This window comes from Bombus vosnesenskii, unplaced genomic scaffold, assembly GCF_011952255.1.
Source record: "Bombus vosnesenskii isolate JDL3184/JDL3185 unplaced genomic scaffold, Bvos_JDL3184-5_v1.1 scf7180000013263, whole genome shotgun sequence".
Lineage (NCBI taxonomy): Eukaryota > Metazoa > Arthropoda > Insecta > Hymenoptera > Apidae > Bombus > Bombus vosnesenskii.
In genome coordinates, this window is record NW_022882923.1 from 6,742,630 (window position 1) to 6,764,111 (window position 21,482).

Below are 21,482 nucleotides of genomic sequence, written 5' to 3' on the forward strand. Positions count from 1 at the left end.
ATTTCTGAGAGTATTGGTCTCCCCAAAATTACAATGTTGGATAATACCCGTACTTCGACCGGAAAGAGTTAATACCTTATTGTCTATCTAATGAAAGTATAGATTTATTTATGAACAATGTATGCATTATTGTGTCGAACATTACATATTTTGTTGAACGTATCCTTTACATATTACTTTCATATTTTTCGAGTAAAATAAAAAATGAAAAATACACGTAAAGAAGTGCATCTGCTGCTATTTAGTATAGAATTGGTGCTTTGGCTTTCTAGTTACTTTATTACAGAAGTATTATTTCATTCACGTCATCTACTACGTTATGATATAATATACGTAAAATATTGAATAAAATAAAGTAAAATTCTATAATATACATATAAAAAGTTAAAGTACAATCTAATGATCTATGCAATCTACCAAATAACATAAATTTATTAGAATTCTAGAAATGTACGTGTTCCAATAGTTATGATCACGAATGTATATGGTGCTCACAGTAAACCTGTTAAAATTATAAAACGATTTCCAGTGGTATCACAATCTCCACGAATTAAATTACATTTTTTCAGATCCAACTCGGAAGTGTGGTTCTGTAAAAGAGTGATTCCTACGAGAACAGAGAGGGAGGCGCCATAAAAGAATCTCCCAGTGCCTCTTCTGCGGTTTATAAGCTGCACTCGCTAAAGAAACGAGCCTTTCAGAACTTTCTTAAATGAAATACCAGTAAAACGAGACACAAATATTGCATAGGTTCATCGGAAGATTGTCGTTCCTGCGACGAGCCTCTAGTACTACCGTAGATGTCGGAAGAGATAGCGGCAACATAAGAAACGACTAGAAACTTTACCTGGCCCTTACCAGTTTCTGTATTTAAACAGCTAAGTACGAGACCAATCCTAGGTCCTACTTACGTCTCCTTTTTGCTTCCAGCTTCCTGATTATCGTTTTCTGCCGATCCACGGCCCTTTTTCACTAACAACTACGAACTAGACCACCCGTCGACCTGTTATTGATATAACTCTTTGTCCGAATTAATGATTATACGAAATAAGGACAATGCATATTGGTGGCACTTAGAGGACAAAAGCTTGGACTGAACTGGCTTTGTGCTGCTTACGAACTAACCCTATTATCAGTATCCTATTCTCGGTCTGGCGAGTGTCTCTATACATACTAGAGCGGATTTCAAAGACAGAAAGATCCTTTGCACCGAAACAAAGGTGTTTCTACGAAGACAAATAATTTGTAATTATGATAATTCTAATTCAGTTACTGAGATTTAACAGTCATAATGCGTCAACCTGTCAACCTGCATCGTCTATCGTATTTACAAGTATTGTGATGATGTCATTTTACGTGACAATTGTGAAGTAAGCTTTGAAAATTTACGTAAACACGAGATTTGTTTTCATGTTTACAATCGTTTAACATCACAAATACCTTCCACTAGATATCTCTTAATCCTTATTGAAATGTTTTTCCTATTGTTTACAAATACTTAGTATCTATCATAAAAATCACTAGGACTTCTGTTAGTTACGTTTATTTATATTCTTTTAAAATTTAAATAACTGCTGTCGTAAAAAAGTAAACTTTTCTATAAAGTAATTAATTGGTTTTATACTATTTTTATATTCGAATTGAAAATGACGAGAAGAAGATATGGGTATTGTAAAATGGTATAGAAAACTGGAAGGAGTAAAACTCTTAACTTCAATTAAGTTAAACATTACATTTCCGGTGAATAAGTAATCGCGCGTTACCTTTGCATTTTGTATGAAACAAGATCGATAACATTATATTCCACCGCCAATTTGTCTCCCCTCCCACCCCTTGAAACAGCAACGGCCCCCTCGTACGATTCACTGAACACAAGTACTCTAAGTTTCTGTACCAGTTTCTGTAAACTCACCGTGTGATGCCAGACAGTTGTGTTTTGATACCAAGCCCGCAACCAGCTGTTTAGATTTGTCTACCTTTTCACCTTTTTGCTCATTTCACCTAACACTCCGATTAAAAACAACGAAAGATAATTCGAGGTTTTTTATATGAGAAAGGGGGATAAATTTTAATTTGATTAAAAATTTAGGGTATTCGTTTCTATCTTTGTCTACTTTACGTTTTGATAGTGCAATAAAATCTATGACTTATCTACATTACGATTAAAATTTAGCAACATTTTGTTATCTGTATGAATCGCTTCAAATTTTCAAGTTTCCATTTATACATTTAAAATTCTGTCAAATTCAAATATGAGTAAAAGAAAAATAAATAAATAAATAAAATAAATAAATAAAATAAATAAATAAATAAAATAGTATAATTACGTCTCTTTTAGTGAAAATTCTTCCCAATGTTCCCTGAACAATTGTATTTTGATTACGGACCGTTTAGTTGCATTTGCCTTCTTGACAAAGCGACTCGAATCTCTCCTTCATGTTTTTTCTTCCTTATTGCATGTACCACTGCAACAGAGAATAGAATGACGTACCTTTGTGAAACCTCCTCGGGACAGTTACGTGGATAATCTTCTCTCTCGACATATTGCGCCAAAGCTAAAAACGAGCCACGCTTCGATGAGCATTTGCTAAAGTTGAACCTTTCAGCCTCGAATACCGAGCAATCCGTGGGTTTAGAGATGAACTCGAACGGATTTCACCATCACAAATGTCCTTACTTCTTCTTGGAACGTTCAATTTCCATTTGTTGTACTATTTAAAAAAAAAAAAAAGGAACTTATGTTAAGTAGAATTATATCAATATTATGAAGGAATTATAAATAAATTATGAAATTTATAATAGTTTGATTAATTGGTATTTGAGATTACGCCCTCATTCTTGTGCTATCGGTACATTTTATATCAATAAAAAATTTTGAGCTTCGTATCATTAAGGAATAATTAACACGTTCACGCCGGCGCTTCTATTTGTTTCTCGCCGTGGGGCAGCGCTCGTATTCGTATAGATGTTTTTTCAATTAGTATACGTTAAATTTCCATCATTCAAATTTTCAACTATATGACAATTTTTTCTAGCTATTAAACGAACTACTTTTCCGGTGGTACACGCCGCCTGATGGGAGATTCGAGCATGAGCTACCAGTTGTACACGCCGACGTGAACGTGTTAACAAGATTAGAATGGTTACAATGCAGAAAAAGATCGCACAGATAATTCATCTATTTATTATTTTATTTTTCTATCATGCACATAGTAAGACAATATAAAACACCTATTAAGAATATCTATATAATCATAATTCAATCTTACAGTTGTTATTATCAATCACCACTACTAAATATTAATTACCACATTAATTTTAGTATTCAAAAATTCGTACTTGTTCTTGTCTCTTATTCACATACTACCACCTATCAATTTCACTTATTAATCTCCAAAAACATATCTCTCTTCGCTAGTTAGTATGTATTTCATTCAGATAGTTGTCTCTCCATTATTTCGTTAATTATTCGTTAAATTAATCGCGGATCCCTCTCCCTATACCAGACATATTTTATCGCATCAATCTCCATACAATATTATGCCTAACAAAAAAAAAAAAAAAAAAAAAGAGAAAGAGAAAGAAAATCCACCCCGCGGTTGATAGTATCGAGGAGATCGTTGAAACTAGTATGTGTAGGGTGATCTAGAGCACGATCGAGAGATCCAATCTCCGTAATATTACGTCGGTTATGACGGATTCTTCGCGTAATTCGTGCACTCAATCGGCGAGTGCACGTATACAGACCACCCTAAGCCGAGTTCCCGCACGAGGGGTGCGCTCGTCATCACAAGGGATCCAGCATGAGATAATTCAAGATGGAGTCAGGGAGTCAGGAAGCGACGCATCTGCCTTCGCATTATTCCATGGTGTATGTTCTGTTTAACCTTCTTCATCTCATATCTCTCAACGTTCAACGTTTCAACTGCGATGCATTCTTTCTAATATTCTCACTCTTTTCCGCCTTCCCTGCTTTGTCTATTTTTCGCCCCCTATTTCTTTCTTTCTTGGCTTTTTGTACCTGATGTTTTCCATCCACACATCAATGGATTTCAAGAGCGACGGATACGTGGTTTTTTTTCGAGTGGAAACGACGTTTAATAAATTAGTGCTTGTATGTTAGTGCTTGAAATAACACGGCGGTCGGTTTAAGACTTTTTTACGGTTTATTGAGTTTATGACTACCATGGTAAAAAATGTAGTAAAAGAACTGTAGTCATTTATATGTTTGTGGGAAGTTTAAAGAGGCAAGGATATATTGAATGAATATAATAGGTATAAAATTAAACATGAACCATTACTCCAAACAAATAAGAATATCCTTTTGAATAAAGTAATTACATACACATTAAATTGCATACACATCTGCAGTTTAGTAATAACCATTAATTTCATGAAAAGCTAAACCAGTGGTTTTGCGAATGAAATATTTTAAAGATACAAATAACAAATTCTTTCGTATTTCTTTTCTAAAAAGATACCTGCGTAATGATTGTTCATGTATTTTAGAAACCGGGTATAAAATATTATTTCATCTATATTTATAGATTTCATTATTCTTAGTACGAAGATAGATATTTAATATCAGGTTTCAAGATTGAATTGCAACATTAAATGTTTCACAACTAGTCTTTTACAGCATATCTTTAGTAATAGATACAAGACAATATTTCTATAAAAGTATAATTAGTTACGGTAACTATTGAATAAAAATTAGCCTAACCTCTATTAATTTCTAATAAATGCTGTGATAAATAACACATTGGCTGTATACATAATATGTGTAGAAGATATATCAATTCTTGAATGAACTAATTGTACTGCCATTTAATAACATTTATACTTCAGCATTACGAATATCTCTAACATTTCCAAAAACGAAAAGCTAAAATTCATTAATTACCTCAAAATCTTATTCGAATCCATCGCTATCCGTCAAATTCATTCCAACGATTTTTAAACAAATTCCATTCCAAAATTTCACTCCCTTTGAGATTCCATCCTCGAAAAACATATAAATAAAGGAATCAGCAAAGCAACCGCTAAGCTACTGATTATCTGTAATCCCAGTGCAAAAGTGTTGCTAAATTAGTTTGGTTGCGGAGGGGGGTCACTGCTTTGGTGATCGTGTGGCACGAGGTCCACGATTACGGGCAAAAGGGGTGGAAGTGGCTTCGTTTTCACCTCGCTACCGGTTGAATAGCGGCGTGAGTGTGTGTCTTCACAAAGGGTGAGAAGGGCAGGAGACATCTGACGTCCTTATTCGTTCGCCACCTTTCCCCTCTGGCTTGGGTGACGTTCAACCCCCGTCGAAGCAGGGAGGAACCAGCTCCTTTCGAAAGAACCGCCCTTTTTCGAGGGTAGGGAAGCTGTTGGCCAATGAAGCGTTCCGACGACGTTCCACCGTTTGTTTGAAAACGGTCACGAACCGTGCTTACTATCAAGAAGTCCTGGCTACGATGACTGTCAGTCACGTTTCATCGCGGAGCCAAACCCCCTGGCTTCGAGGGTACAGGAAACAACGTCGAGTAGTCTCTCGGTTTTTGGGTTGCGGAAATTCTACGTGCCACATGTCAGTTCTCAGTTAAAAACAAACCACTCGCACGCTGATCTCGCGCGATTAAAAGTGCATCAATTCAAAGTTGGTTCTTCGTTCTTCTTGGGATTGTTCTTGTTTGTTGACCGCAGTGTGTTATGGAAGAGGCAATCCAAATGCAGTCTCAGGAAACACAAATCGGACATATGCCCGTGGTACAGCCGAAGATGTCTGCATCGTCCAGTAAGTTTCAAGATTTATTTCATATTTTTGTTGACGTTTATAGAGAAGTGAAGAGTAGTGTTGGAATCAGTTGTATGTGTAGATAATATGCCGTAGAACAATATGCAGTGAGGTTATTTTTTAAAATTATTGGTGTGGATTATTTGATTGTTTATATTCGTTGGTGGTATCTTGAAAAAGTGTGTATAAATATATTCTAGAGAGAGAAAAATTTCAGAAGATTTTGTTCTTCACCCACTGTGCAAATGCTAGTTTATTTTTCGTAATCATTCCTGGAGCAATTTATTTTCAACTTAGAAGTAATTATTTATATTTTGTCACTTTCGTATTTTTCAAGTCTATTTTATTGGAAGTTTTTACATTGTTTATTGTAGATAGGACCTGCTATCTTGAAATACAATTCACATAAAAAGAAGTATCTGAACGATATTTTTCAATTAAAAGTTAAATCGCAATATTTTGAGAATAAAAAATTTCTCAATATTAAATGTATCTTTATATTTAATATGTGAAATTAAATTTTATACAAAATGTTCTATTTCATAGAACAGTGATCATGGTCCTTTTTCGACCCTAATAATAACAACTAACTTGCCAAAAAGATTTTTTTTCAAACTAAATTTGGAGGCACCTGTACTTTTATAATGGTACCACATAATTTTATCTGTCCAGTAATATTCTACTGCATGATATTGTACAAAGTACTTTTCCCCTAACAACTTGTTTAAGAAATTACTCTAAAGCGTAATAAAATTCGTCATCGATACCTAGGATGAACACAAACATAATTCAATAATGTTGTGTAATCGAATGTAAACTCAATTAATTAATGTAAAGTGTAAACTTAGTTTCTTGTTAACACATGATAAATATCCGAATTGCATGCCGACATTGAAATTTGATGAAAAGTTATCTTTTCATTAATATGTCGTTACATAAAAGCTAATCGATTTGAAATCATAATTCTGCAGGAACGTGTTCGTAAATAGGTAATTATAAATATCCCGCTATTAGGTACAATCATTACATTGACAAGTTCAAGATTTTACGAATACATTTAAATAAAAACTGAAATCTCTGTGTTTACTGTTTACATTCAACCGCAAAGTATTGCTGAATTACATTTCTGCTTGACTTATAAGTAAATAAGAGACTACGTATCAAAATATTTTTCTGGTGTACTATGAATATGAAAGAAAAACGCCTTTATGTATTATATATTATGCATTATGTAATATATTACATATATTACATATTTTATAATATATATATATGTTACGTTATTGAATTTGTTTTAATGATATACACAACACTGAATAGGATAAATCATATAAAATGACACACATAACAACTATTTTTTACATTTATTTAAACTTTTACTTCAACAAAAAATGCTTTTTAGTTATATTTAATACTAACAAACTATTACTTAAAGCACTCCTTTTCAGATTATCATAAGTATCTATAAAATTGTTACGACTATTATCATGAAATATGATCCATGTAACTGACACTGTATAAATTCATATTAAATCGCTTTACAATGGACGATATTCACGCACTTTCGCTTGCAATCATATATATGATAGTCTCATAGTCTCACAAAACTAAATTTCTCAGTACAGTTCAATATTCAATTTTTCACGCATAACAATTATATTCTAAATGTTAGTATATTTCTCTGATTCTCAATAAAATTAACTATAATTAATGACAATACACAAATGCAATATTACAATTACGGTAATACAATATAAATTAATGATTTGCTTGATCTTTTATTCTTTAAAATATTTAAACATGAAACTCGAAAATTGTCAATCTAGCAAAATTATTTCATTTGTTCAAGGAAACACCCACAAGGAATTTTATATTATCTTCTTGTATTTTGTTATATATTTCAAGATTTTAGGATTGTTTGCAATCCTTTGTCTTCGATGTGTAAAGAATATATCGTTTGCTAACATTTTTTACAATGACAGCTGTGCTACCGCTCAAGTAACGATAAAACGGGATAAGGTAAGTTGTAAAATTATGTTTGCTGTAAATACCATTAGGGGCTAGGTTAGGGTACCTAACCTTACCTGGTGTCGCTGTGCTATTATATCACTATATATAACGCTATATAATTACTACTTTTATACATCCTGATACCTGAAAACAGGTATCAACTTTGCCAATTTCATTACATTCATCAATGCTACTAGAAATTAACCTTTGACAGGATAATAAATTTCAACTTTTTCTCACTGGACAAAGTATATTTTTTACGTTCTTACAATTTCAGAGGTTTTGAATAAAATTGTTATGTCATGTTGGGCTAGAATTCTTGTGCAGTTTGACATATTATTTAGGGTAATTACTTCGAGTAAATAATAATATGAATATTTACGAAGTTTCATAAAAAATTCAGTAATATTAAATTAATTGATCTAATTTGTTGTTTCAATTGTTGTTTAAATTGCTGTTTAATATATCAGTGTGTTAATGTAGACTTTAATTTAGGAAATCCAGTTCATCTAAAGAAAATATATGTAAAACTAAGATATAAATTTTTATTTCACATATCCGATCTCATGAGATTGGCTACATTGTTATTTATTTTACGACTACCCACGAAGTGTTTTAAAACGATTATAAAGAATTTTGATAGAACGCTTGAAAGTGATCGTGTATTATCACTATTTCGCATTTTAATTGTTTTACATAGTATTACAATTATCATTATTATATTTAATATTTCTGTTACAAAACTTATTTTATTGCAACAAAAAAAATTAAAAATTATAAATAAAAAAATTAAAAATTATTCTATCTCTCGAAATTAAGATACAAATTCACGTGCAAATAAATGTGATCAATTAAAACACTTTTTCTTCTTTTTTTGATTAGAACTAATTCTTTCTTTCGGTATTTCTAGGAATCTACGTCCTCCTAATTATTATAGTTTCCGTTTAGTTCTTTTTTATTTCGTAATCGAAGTTATGTGTGTTTCAAATATAGCAATACCATTCTCTTTCTGTCACTTACGAAGCATTAATCACATCGGAGGGTGCAGGGATAATTATCCTGTATCAAAAAAGGGTGCTTGCCATCACGCGGCTAATCTCGTGTGAAACAAATAACATATGCAGTATTTAAACGAGACGGATGATCGTGCATTTAAATGACTCGTCTCCGGTGGCATTCAGCCATGAGAAAATAATGGCAGATGGTCAACATATAATGCGGTAACCACGAATCTCCGTAACGAGGTAACAGGTTGTCGTGGGTGGTTGAATTCGAGCGTCATTTGTCGAAAAATCAATGCATATAACTCGTTGCTGGTTGACTTGAAAATTATCTTAAGACCCACTTGGATAATTTTCTTGCAGAATTAAATTGGCAAATGTATTTTATAAAATATGAATATGGTAATAATTGATTCGACGGAATTTTAATCTTATATTTTATTGAAATATTTTTTAAAATTATATTCATTGTATTTCAAGGCATAGAATTTTATACAAAGACGTGATGGCCGTGACTTAATGTTAATTTAAATATTTATTGAAATATTTTTACAAACTGTTACGATATATTCAAGCGATGTATTAAACATTGCGAGATTTAATACATTGAGAGAGTATTTCTCGAGAGAATATATCTCGAAACTGCTTTAATGACAGTTTTCATCCAAGTTTCCTTCATTTTAATAATCAAAATAATTAATATTAACATATAACAATCCAACGTGTTATTTTTTATTAATATTTCAATGTATGTAATTGTTAAACATAACGCAATAATAAAATTCGTTCGATGCGATGGAGGGAATAGTGAGGCAGAAGAACAGATACATGAAAATCGCGCGGATCTTTCGCCGAAGCGTGAATCGGACATCGCAGCCCCTATAACTGTAACGCGACGAACAGATGACGAATGATCGCGCGTGCGTTATATGCACGTATAGGTGTATATCGGTGGTAGGCGTTTGTTTCCTGACACATGCCGCGAAATTTCCATACCCCACTAACGATGCGCATAACACCTGATGGACAGTGACATAACGGTACGAACAATGATGATGTCACCCGAACTGTTAGGTCTTATCTGAATATCGTTGAGAATGAAAATGTTATTTTAATTAATATGATTGGATAGTTTTCTGGTGTACAAAATTAAAATCATAGTAGAATAAATCAGGAGGAAATCTTCATGATTATATATTTTAAACGAAGTATTATTACTATGATATCATTAATGGATTTCTCCTATCTTAGTAGTTAGAATTTAAATCATTGAAATATCTGAATCGTAAAAATTAGTAACCAGTTTATGAAACATGATATTAAATATGCATTGCATGTTAGATACCTATGCGTCTACATTGGATTTCAATTTCATTTCGTAATGTTTCACATGAGAAAGATAAATTAAATTCGCGCCATTCCAAATGATTTATGTAGCTTATAATTGAATGTCACGAAAGATTTTACTTTCGTAATACTGTGGCTAAAAATCGTTTTATCTGAAAATTTCTGAAGCTCTTCGTCGCGCATTATCTCAAGGAAAGATTATATCCTAACTTGCCCCGTTTAATATTGAAAGATTCTACAAATAAAATTCTATTTCTTTGCAAAATAAAGTTGTCAAATACAGTTGTGAACAAAATTTTAAATTCAAGTATTCAAATATTTTATATAAATTTATATAGTCCGAATAATTAATTTTTATTAAACGAAAAAAGAAATAGATAAACTTGAATAGCAATTACGCGCAAGAAAAGTTATCTAGCTATTACGAAGAAGTTCTGACAGAACTTAAAATTATACTCAACTTTTCGTTCGACGTTCGACGTTCGACGTTCGACGAAATACACGATAATTTACCCCTTTTCACCCCTTTACCCCGAATCGCGACGAACTTTTCCCTCAATTTAGTTGTCACGAACATCTAACATCGAAGTTGCCCGACCAATGGACTTGAATGATGATAAAATCCAAATAAAATATCGCTTCAGCAGGAGTGAATATCATATCCAATGTGCGAATCAATTCCCAAATTAATCATCTGATAATAATTGTTGTCTTACGGGTGTAATATTAAATTATTTACAGATTTTTATATCTTGAACGCATTATATCACGCTCAAAATTATATGGGGAAGTTACCGTCATTCAATTTCTCGGCAATTTATTTATTTTACAGAGTTAAACTATTTTACCAATCTCTTCTTAAACTGCTTAATTAATGCATCAGATTAGACTAAAAATTTAAATATATAGGTTTTGAAAACTTATGTTCAATAATTTTCGATTACTTACTTCCAATTAAACATTGAACATAATGTTTCTAATCTTTTATTTTTTAGTTAACTTTAGGTTTCTTTTGTATTTCTTTTATTTTATTTTCTCTTTATTATTTTTTTATTTCTTTACGTATTAAAGACCAAGCAATGGAATAATGTATAAAACTAATATATACACGGCGTTATTGGAAGAAACCTAAATAAAATGTTTTACATATTGTTCTAACAAACTTTACAAAGAAGTGTATAAAACTATAAGTGTTTCAACTTCTTCAGTCTCCCGCAACCATAATGTTAAAATATCAGAGTTCAGATATTGGATTTAAATAACGTTGCTCTTAATAATGTATTTAAATTTATAATATCCACAAAAAAAAAACGGCTTATACGCAGGTTCAATTTCGTGACAATAATCGTCCTATAGTAGCAACGTAACAAACTAAAATATTTTAAAGCGAATGACGACGACTAATCGTGTAAATAAAAATGAAATTATTAAGAGACGAAGGGAGACGTAGAGAAAATCATTGAATTTTGCAGTCCCCTTTCCATTCGCGATTTGCGTGTGGTTAATGGTAAGCAAGCATGCGCTTTTGCGCATTAAGCCGGTGTCCGTCTCCTTTCTAGACGAGGGGCGAGCTCGATCACTGTAAAAATTCCATGAATGATTGACAAGCCAGAGAAAAGGAAAGCGACGGAAGAAAGATGACCAGCACTTGGTAAAACATAGACTTCGATTCCACAACGATGAAAAATTCAATCGCGAATGACTCGCGAGCCACGCCGGTCGAATGCAAATTTGATGCAACGCTCGAATATCGGCTCGTAAAACGTGCATCGCGTGATTCTACCACGAGCATGTGCGTTCCTTCGTGCACGCCTCTCTTCCGATACTCGTTCATTGTCCTTTGGGAGTTAGTTTCCAATTGCTATTGAGATAAACACTCGTATGCAAGAAACAACAGGCTTCTTTTGCTTCAGTCAGCTGATAAATCCGATGGTTTCACTTCGCTGACTTTATTCTTGCTCGTCCGTTTCTTATATTTTGCAAAGTGAACATTTCCGAGGATATGATTTGATTCATTTATTTTTCAACGATTTTTATTGAATCATGATAAATACAGTTAGATGTATAAAGAAGTAAATGATTCTTTAAGGAGTTATTTTGTCGTTTGATTGTCTTACTAAAAAGAATTTGAAACTCATGATAACTTTTTTTTGTAATCTAACTTGCGCTGAAATTATATATAATACTACAATACTTACTATGTAGGAGAAAAGGGAAAGAAAAGTAAGTTAAGTTTGAATATAAATTATTCTGATTTAGGATGATTGCTTACAACTCTGTTCTTTCGAACTTAGTTCTTTATTGACAGTTTTATAGATCTTCTAAGATACTATATTTGCTGAAATTACAGTGTCACAAATCCTTGGAAAAATATTTTTTAAACAATTGTTGCATGCTAATATGAAATTGTGCAATTTCCAAAATCTTTAAATAAAATTATTAAATTATTTTTTAAGAGCGTTTCAAATTTTAAATAATATATATATATATATATATATATATATATATATATATATATATATAATATATGTATGTATGTATAATGTATATAATATATATATACTTCTAGGTGTTCACATCATTTTGTTAAGTTTTTATCAAATAATACCAACGTATGTATCTTATCGTATCAAGAGGCTATTTGGAAAGGCATTCGCTGAAGTTTTAGTAAAACTCTTTCTGTACGTGAAAAATATACGCGTTTGCGATTCAACTTTCCCTTTATCGTGGGAGAAAAGGGTCTTTAGTGTCGTGCAAGGGTGCACCCCTGTCATTGCAACATGCTTGTTGCAGTAGTTAGTACGCGCGCATCATATTTCGTATAATGCGTACATTTCCATCGATATTTTACGCGAAGATATGCTCGACCCTCTGATGCATGTCTTTCTTTTTATGTTTCAAATTTTAAGTTTCGGGAAAAATGAATAGATTTAGGCTGAAATCGGATTAACTGGCGTAATTTTGTTGGATGAAATCAACAGGTAGTTTCTCGTTCCTAGTTGAATTGATAGCGTTCATTTACGTAGTTCATTTCGAAGCTTTTTTAAATTTAATTGCACTGAAAATATAGAATTATATCGATTCTTCCCAATGGAACTTAAATTGCAAATATCGTTGTGACTTAAAATCGAAATTAGGAAATTTGAGAATTCAAAAATTATTACGATCAAATAATTTGAGATGTTAAATTGGGTAAATTCCAATGCATTAAATTCTCTGTATTATAATTAAAGTAGGTATAACACAAGATAGCTTATTCTTTCATGTCTTTAAAACGAAGTTTATAAGTAAACTAAAAATTATAAAATTGGGACGTAAACGACAATTTATCTTACCTCTAAATATCTATAATCAGTAATTTACTTTGTATATTTCTTGAATATTTTGAAATATTATGTACTCAAATTTTATACATTCTTGCCCATTTAAATTATTTATTTATAAATGCATAAATATCCGTACTCTATTTTTCAGTTTCGTATTAACGTCTTCGTCTTCTGTTGTGCATTCTTCCTTATATTGTTCAACATAAATGGTTTAGCTAATAACATCATTAAATTATTAAATTCTAAGAACATACAATATTCTTTGCGCCACTAATTCCAAACGCGAAAGGATGTTTCACTACAATACTACATACTGTTACATCCTCGACCATTAACCTCCCAAATAGTCACCTTCAAAAATGCCTAAAGGAAAAAACGACGCTAAAAAATCATTTTCAAACCTAACTGAAACTTTCCTTCCTTATCTCTCAAGCAAACACACCCAGATTATCCTTTGTCCAACAACGAATTGGACTGTCGATATACTTTCCTCGTGGGTTTCTCTTTTAGTGTATGCAAGAGAAAGGGGAGGGGGTAGAGCATTGGCGGGGTGCTACGAAAATGTTTAACCTTCTCCCATAATAAGATCCACGTTAAGTAAGATAAAGGAGCCGAGGAAAGGCTGATCAAGGGAGATCAGGTGATACGAGCGAAGTGTCGTGTTTCTGGCTGCTCACTTAAGAGCTGGTGAATGCAGCAGCCACATCCGGTCCATTCAGCTCCATTCACGAGTCTCGTCAAGCTCAATAGCGTAGGCGGAGCCCGCGACAACGAGTTGGTACCCCCATTATAAACGTACCACACCCTTGCTGTTTTATATAGAGGGCCAGCAAGAACAGGTATAGAGGCGCGCACGTCCAGGAGGTCGTTCTAACTTGGCGACAAATCGATCCATTCATCGGCAACGTCATTCACGGGATCCGTGTTTTCGATGGTAAATGGGTTCCCGATTCAAAATACTGGCATTCTTCCAACTTAAACGCGCCTTTTTCCTTTCTTCTGTGCCATCAGGAACGGGATAAGAATACTCCTTTTAGGTAAAGATCGATTCAGAACCAGAGACTTCTATCGTGCGTTCTCTTCGCTCGTTGTCGAACGTAAGAAAATTGGTGAGGCATAGAGTATTCGATAACTGAATATGCGTGTGTTCGTACTTTGGAACTTGACGGGTACTTGTGGCTATATGTATGATAGCTTTTGCTATTTTTAAGAAAATTGTTTCAACGAAGTTTGCATTGAAAATAAACTTTTGAGAACACTGCATGTGAGTGGCACGCGTTATTTTTGTAGTTCTGCCAATTTCATGTCATGCTTTCATTTTCAATCGCTTTTAAACGTTATCGGATTGATTTGATGCTGTACCTACGCTTTATTTGCTTAAATGTTTCATTACGAAGAATGTATGTATGCGTCCTGAATAATAACTTGCTGGCAATATATGTATATGTTTTGTGTTGCATGGAATCATTTCTATTTTCATTTACATGTTTCATATTATAAACTATTACAGAGTAATTATTCTACATGCACATATTGTTCCTATCAATAAAAATTGTTTACTTTATTTAGGCTAAAAATGACTTTAAACCTTGGGCTTCTAAAGTGAAAAAGTGAATTATTCTGTAATGGTTATTGCTCATATTGCAAAAGTAGAATTCCTTTATTTTCTTCCTTTCTACTAGTTTAATTATTTGCAATTTTTGGTTCAGATATTTAAAGTATTCAAATTTAAAGATACATATGAACCTAAACTATTACATTACTAATAGCTATTTTTTTTCATTATACTTTCGGCGCCTAATCAATTTATACGAATCGTTTGATTAAATTAATTTAGTCAACTAAATTCGTTCACAAAACTGATAAAAAGATATTTTTATATTATTGCAGGTCGTATTCTTTATGATATTCCCTGTAAGGTATGTCGGGATCATTCTTCAGGAAAGCATTATGGGATTTTTGCTTGCGATGGGTGTGCGGGTTTCTTCAAGAGATCGATACGAAGAAATCGTCAGTACGTCTGCAAAGCAAAATCTAAAGGGGGTTGCATGGTGGATAAAACGCATCGGAATCAATGTAGAGCATGCCGCTTAGCCAAGTGTATTCATGTCGGCATGAACAAAGACGGTAAGTTCCATGATGTATTATAAAATTTATCTGTCGGCTATAACGTAAAATGTGGATAAATTTTCCACATTAGGAAGATGTTAATGTTAGAGACAATATTCAAACAAATTTCTAATTCCTTCCAATATTTTGAAAACGAACATAATTTCTCAATATTTTGTCGCTTATATCTGGTTCTAGAATATAGCAATACGATAACATAATACAGGGTGCGTTACGGCATTTTCAATGAATGTTAGGAAGCAAGTAGTGGAGTTAGAGGCTTGAGTAGGAGGGCGTTTAACGCTTCAGGCTATGTGATTTCATTTGTTATCATGTCGCTGTGGACATCAGAGCATCGAGTGTTCGTAGACGATAGTTTCGTAAAAAGTGTCGAGACAGTTAACGGAACTCAACGACTCTTTCGTCACCATTTCAATATTGGGTGTCATGAGGAAGAATATCATGCGTCATTCCAAGTCGCGATATAATGTATATGTAATATATACAGGGTGGTTGGTAACTGGTGGTACAAGCGGAAAGGGGGTTATTCTACGCGAAAAAAGAAGTCGAAAATATAGAATAAAAATTTTTCGTTTGAGGCTTTGTTTTCGAGAAAATCGATTTTGAATTTTCGCTCGGTACGCGTGCACTTTATCACGTCTCGTTATAACGGATCTCACTGTAGATCGTTGTCTCGATGAAAAAATTAAAAAAGAAAAATGTTTATTCTATATTTTCGACTTCTTTTTTCGCGTAGAATCACCCCCTTTCCGCTTGTACCACCAGTTACCAACCACCCTGTATATAATATAATATAATATTTGACATCATTGGCTCATACTTTTTTGAGGACAGCGGAATCACCACGACTGTAAACTCAACTCGGTGCATCAATATGATCAACAATTTCTTGAAACCAAAATTACGGAGACTTTCAATCTGTGATTTTTTCTGTGGGGTTAGCTCAAGTTATGTGTATACGAAAAAAAGCCACAAATATATGTTAAACATTTATGGTGTAAAACTTTTTGCGAATGAATACAGTGCTAAAGAATTCAAGATAACTTTATACGGTTTTGTACGCATTTAAAATTCTTTAGAAGATTATATTTATGACACCGATAAGATGGCTTTCTGTTAGAGGTTGCTACCTCGGATATCGATGGTTTCGGGTGTAGAAAGTACCGCACCTGGTCTTAAAATTTGTAAGGGTCGGATAACTGCCATAGTGTGTTCCAACGCCTCGGGTTCGCGTTAGCTTTCATTGTTTATAGTTAGGATGTCTGTGAAACCTCAATGTTTTAAGCCTCTCAGCATTATTTCGATCAATTACAAGGCACAGAAGAATGGATGGATGAGTGCCGAACTTTTTAAAACCTGGCATTTTTCGAAATTTATTCCTAATGTTCAAAAATATCAGCAGGAAACAGAAAGAAAGAGGAATGTTCTGCTTTTACTAGATAACGCACCACCCTATTCCGTTATAGAATTAAATACATTAAGAAATGAACTGTTTGACATTATGTTTCTTCCACCAAACGTAACATCGTTAATGCAACCGATGGATCAGGCTGTAATCGAAAAATTCAAAGGATTATATAAAAAAAATTTGCTTAAAAAATCGTGCTTGGGAACACACAAAACTTAAGTGTAATATAATTTGCAAATAATTTAACATTAAAAGATTGTTGCTATACAGGGTGGTTGGTAACTGGTGGTACAGGCGGAAAGGTGATTCTAATTTTTTTTTTTTCTTTCAAATTTTTCCATCGAGACCGCACGCGTACCGAGCGAAAATTCAAAGTCGATTTTCTCGAAAACAAAGCCTCAAACGAAAAATTTTTATTCTATATTTTCGACTTCTTTTTTCGCGTAGAATCATCTCCTTTCCGCTTGTACCACCAATTACCAACCGCCCTGTATATTAAACGAAGCATAGAATTTATTGACTGTGAAAAATCTTAGTAAAACATAAGGAAAATTTATTTATAAGATCTTGCAGTGTATGAGGTAAATAAACACACCTCGTAATATATGTTAAATGATGTATTAATGTAAATTTTTGTATTTTTCAAGCTGTGCAGCACGAACGGGGACCACGAAACTCAACTCTGCGGAGGCAGATGGCCTTGTATTTTAAAGAACCCGAAATGATGGCCAGCATGGTGCCCCCACCAACGACAGCTTTGAATCTCGCTTTGCCCAAACCAGCGACAGAATCTCGAGTCTCCGTAGCTACACCAACTCCTCATCATCTTCTTTCACATCCTGTTTACTGCAACAGCTTGGCCATGTCGAAGGTATATATGTATATATGAGAAGAATTTTGCGAATAATATGTTGTTTAATTCACGAAACACGTTAATAAATTAGATAATCGCTAGATTGCGGATACTCACATTTACAAATTCATATTTCTATGAAGCAATGGAGTGTAATGAAATATATTGTAATGTAATGTAATGTAATTTAATGGAACAGAATGGAATGGAATAGAATCTAAACAGAGATTAGTTTCACTTAATTAACAAGTACTATACTTTCGATGTTTTATACATTTTTGCATGTCATACGCATTCTGTGTATGTTTGCATTTTCCGTAAATGCATAAACGTCGTATGTCTAATGATTGATATATGTGAAATTGAGCTCGTCACATCGAAGTGGAAAAGAGGATTGAAAAATAACGTTTTAGGCTTCTATAAATTCGTATATTTGGAATATAAAATATAGAACGGAAGATGAATTTTGGCAAGAATTATCTACGAATAACATTAAATTTTATTCTGTTGTTTAAGATAATTTTATGGAGTATTTTTACACGTAGAAATATTGAACGATAGAACGGTACAAGCTCTAAAATCCTCTATACAGAATTTTATAATTTCTGATTCTCAAATTTTAGAATACTTTCCATTTCTGCAGATGCTAACCAGCTCACCATCTTATTCTAAACACATCCACTAAATCTACAACCACTGAACACGAGGTTTTTATTCAAATTTATAGATACCACTCAACATGGCGGGTTTGCCATCTGTACCGTTGATCCCGGCGGTAACGGCGGAGTCGATCTGCGAACAGGCAGCCAGATTACTTTTCCTGAACGTTCATTGGGCCAAAGAACTAGCAGCAGGAACTGGCCTGGTCCTGGAGGATCAATTGACTCTATTAGAATTCTCGTGGAGAGAACTATTTCTCCTCGCCGCTGCTCAAATCCTTCCAACGTTAGATCCAACTACCCTTCTCCCGCCCGCTCCTCATGGTCTTAGTCTGGCAGTCGAAGTGAATCGATTTAGAGAAACACTGGCTGGTTTTCACGCGATGAATCTCGATCAGCATGAGTTCGCGTGCATCAGAGCGATCGTACTGTTCAAAGCTGGACTGGATAGCGAACCTACTCCAAGCAGTAGAAGTAGCACTGGATCAGCCTCTCCTAGTGTTGGAAGTAGACTCAGGGATGCCGCAGCAGTCGCCAGATTGAGAGATGGAGCGCAACTTGCTCTTGGTCAAAGATTAAGTGGTGCATCGTTAGGTGCTCTGAGGTTTGGAAAATTACTCTTGTTGCTCCCTTCGCTGCGTTCCGTTTCTACGCATGCCATCGAGGAGTTGTTCTTCAGGAGGACTATCGGCATCATTCCTATCGAGAGGATCATCTGCGATATGTACAAGGCTGCTTAAATGGTATGAATTCGTTTAGAGTTGTAATGATTTTGATATACTTGCCTCCTACATATTAGATATTTAGTCGGCCAAAAGAAATAAGAGGGATACAGTAACCATTTCAGTGCTTCTAGTTCTAAGAACAAAATGCGTGTATTAGAAGAACATGATTGAGGACAATCGTGAAATATTCGATAAGTAAATGAATCTTATCTTTTCTTCTTATCCCCGCATCATTTCTTCTTAAAGAAGCCTCTCAATTCTTCTTTCAACTTCAACAAGATTTGACTCACTCAGTGTATAATTCGATATTTTGTATTAAAATTTAAAAAAGCAAAAAAAAGAAAAAGAAAGAGCAAATTAGAAAATAATATATCAGCTGGATTTGGAGTAAAATAGTCAAAATTTTATAACATTTTCTTGAAAATCTAATATATAAAGTTCATGGAAGGCCAGGCCAACGAACCTCAATAAAATACTTAATGAGGAAATGTCTGTATAGAAAATTGTACAAAGTTATGCCATTAACTGCAAAGATAGAGTTAAATGTATTGAATAGCATCATGTAAAGGAATGGAATATATGAAGCTGTGATGAAAGCATATCAAAAAAAAAAAAAGAGACACTGCGTAACTGGAGATAATGTACTAGAGATACGCGATGATAATATATATCCATTATTTTTGTATTATATACAGGGTGGTTGGTAATTGGCGGTACAAGCGGAAAGAGGGTGATTCTACGCGAAAAAAGAAGTCAAAAATATAGAATAAACATTTTTCGGTTGAGGCTTTGTTTCCGAAAAAATCGACATTGAATTTTCGCTCGGTACGCGTGCACTTTATCACGTCTCATTATAATGGATCTCACTGTAGATCATTATCTCGATGGAAAAATTAAAAAAAAAAAATGTTTATTCTGTATTTTCGACTTCTTTTTTCGCGTGGAATCACCCCCTTTCCTCTTGTATCACCAGTTACCAACCACCCTGTATATTTGTGTATTTCACCTAACTTGACCACCTTAAATATCTGGCTTATTTCTTATGATAGGAAAAGATATCAAAGAAATATTCAGTTCGATGTGTGATAGATAAACAAATTTTCTCAAGACCATCTTTTTCGAGATTTCAAGCTCATCGAAGTATTTCTAAATGGGACGACATATTTTCATTGGAACAATGTATCGTGTAATTGTTCCTGATGCTTAAAAATGTAAAGAAATTATTCATTTTCTGTTTTCAAAATATATTGAGTTGAATGGTGCATATTTCGAACACCTCCTGAAATAAATCTGTTGCATTGAAACATACAAATCTTACCTTTATCTACTTACCGTACAAACATGATTTTCTCGATAAAGGTCACGTAAAGGTCAACATATTGTACATTTGCACCTTCAAACCGAATATTCTCTTCTTTTATTATTTTTTCCTATCATAAGATATAAACGGGACATTTAAGGTGCTGAAGTTAAGAGAAATATCCTATATTATATTCTAGATGTCCTACATGTTACTATAGTTATATATATATATATCATAACTATATATATATATATGTTTTTGTATATAGTTACATATATATAGTTATGATAATTAGTAAATTCATGCACAACTTATTTTATTTTAATTGCGTTCGTGGCAATCTGAAACTTTTTAAAATGTAAAGTTTTGTTATTGAAATTTTGTCAGTAATCGAAGATTTTATATAAATTTTCAAGTAACTAGAAAAGTTACATGTGTTAATAAAATCAAGCAAAATGAACGCCCGCAAGTATAAAATAGATATATGTACTTATGTCTGTACGAATTAGTATTATATAGCAATGACTAATTTTATGAAAATAATAGGCGCCTATAGCGCTACTGTATATTTGAATGATACATAGGGAATATATAAATATGTTACTAAAATGTTACAAATTATTTAATTGTATAAATATACATTCCTTTAATCCGTTTTCTTGTTAAATGTAGAAAATTTTTCTTTTCTTCGTTCCTTGCATTAATTTTTAATTTATAATTCGCATTTAATAATTCTTAGTCTTATGAACCGACATCTAAGAAACAATTGAAATTATACAAAAACACATCTGTCTTGGATTATAATTCGTGTTACAATATACTGTTTAAATAATGTAATAATATTGCGAAGTATTTAAAATGAATGATTTAGAAAATAATTCTCTGTTGCCAAGCTTTCTTGCTTTAAAAAAAAATACACACACTTCCTACTTTTCATAGAA

At 33.1% G+C, this 21,482-nt stretch overlaps 1 protein-coding gene across 1 annotated transcript; it reads left to right on the plus strand.

Annotated features, from left to right (window-relative positions):
- Positions 1 to 5,458: 5,458 nt before the first annotated feature.
- Positions 5,459 to 19,253, plus strand: LOC117233651 (nuclear receptor subfamily 2 group E member 1). The gene is made up of 5 exons (XM_033494151.1): positions 5,459 to 5,572; positions 5,689 to 5,779; positions 15,354 to 15,590; positions 17,649 to 17,872; positions 18,582 to 19,253. Exons 2-5 carry the CDS (start codon positions 5,695 to 5,697, stop codon positions 19,251 to 19,253), a joined length of 1,218 nt encoding a protein of 405 aa, XP_033350042.1. The 5' UTR covers positions 5,459 to 5,572; positions 5,689 to 5,694.
- Positions 19,254 to 21,482: the final 2,229 nt, after the last annotated feature.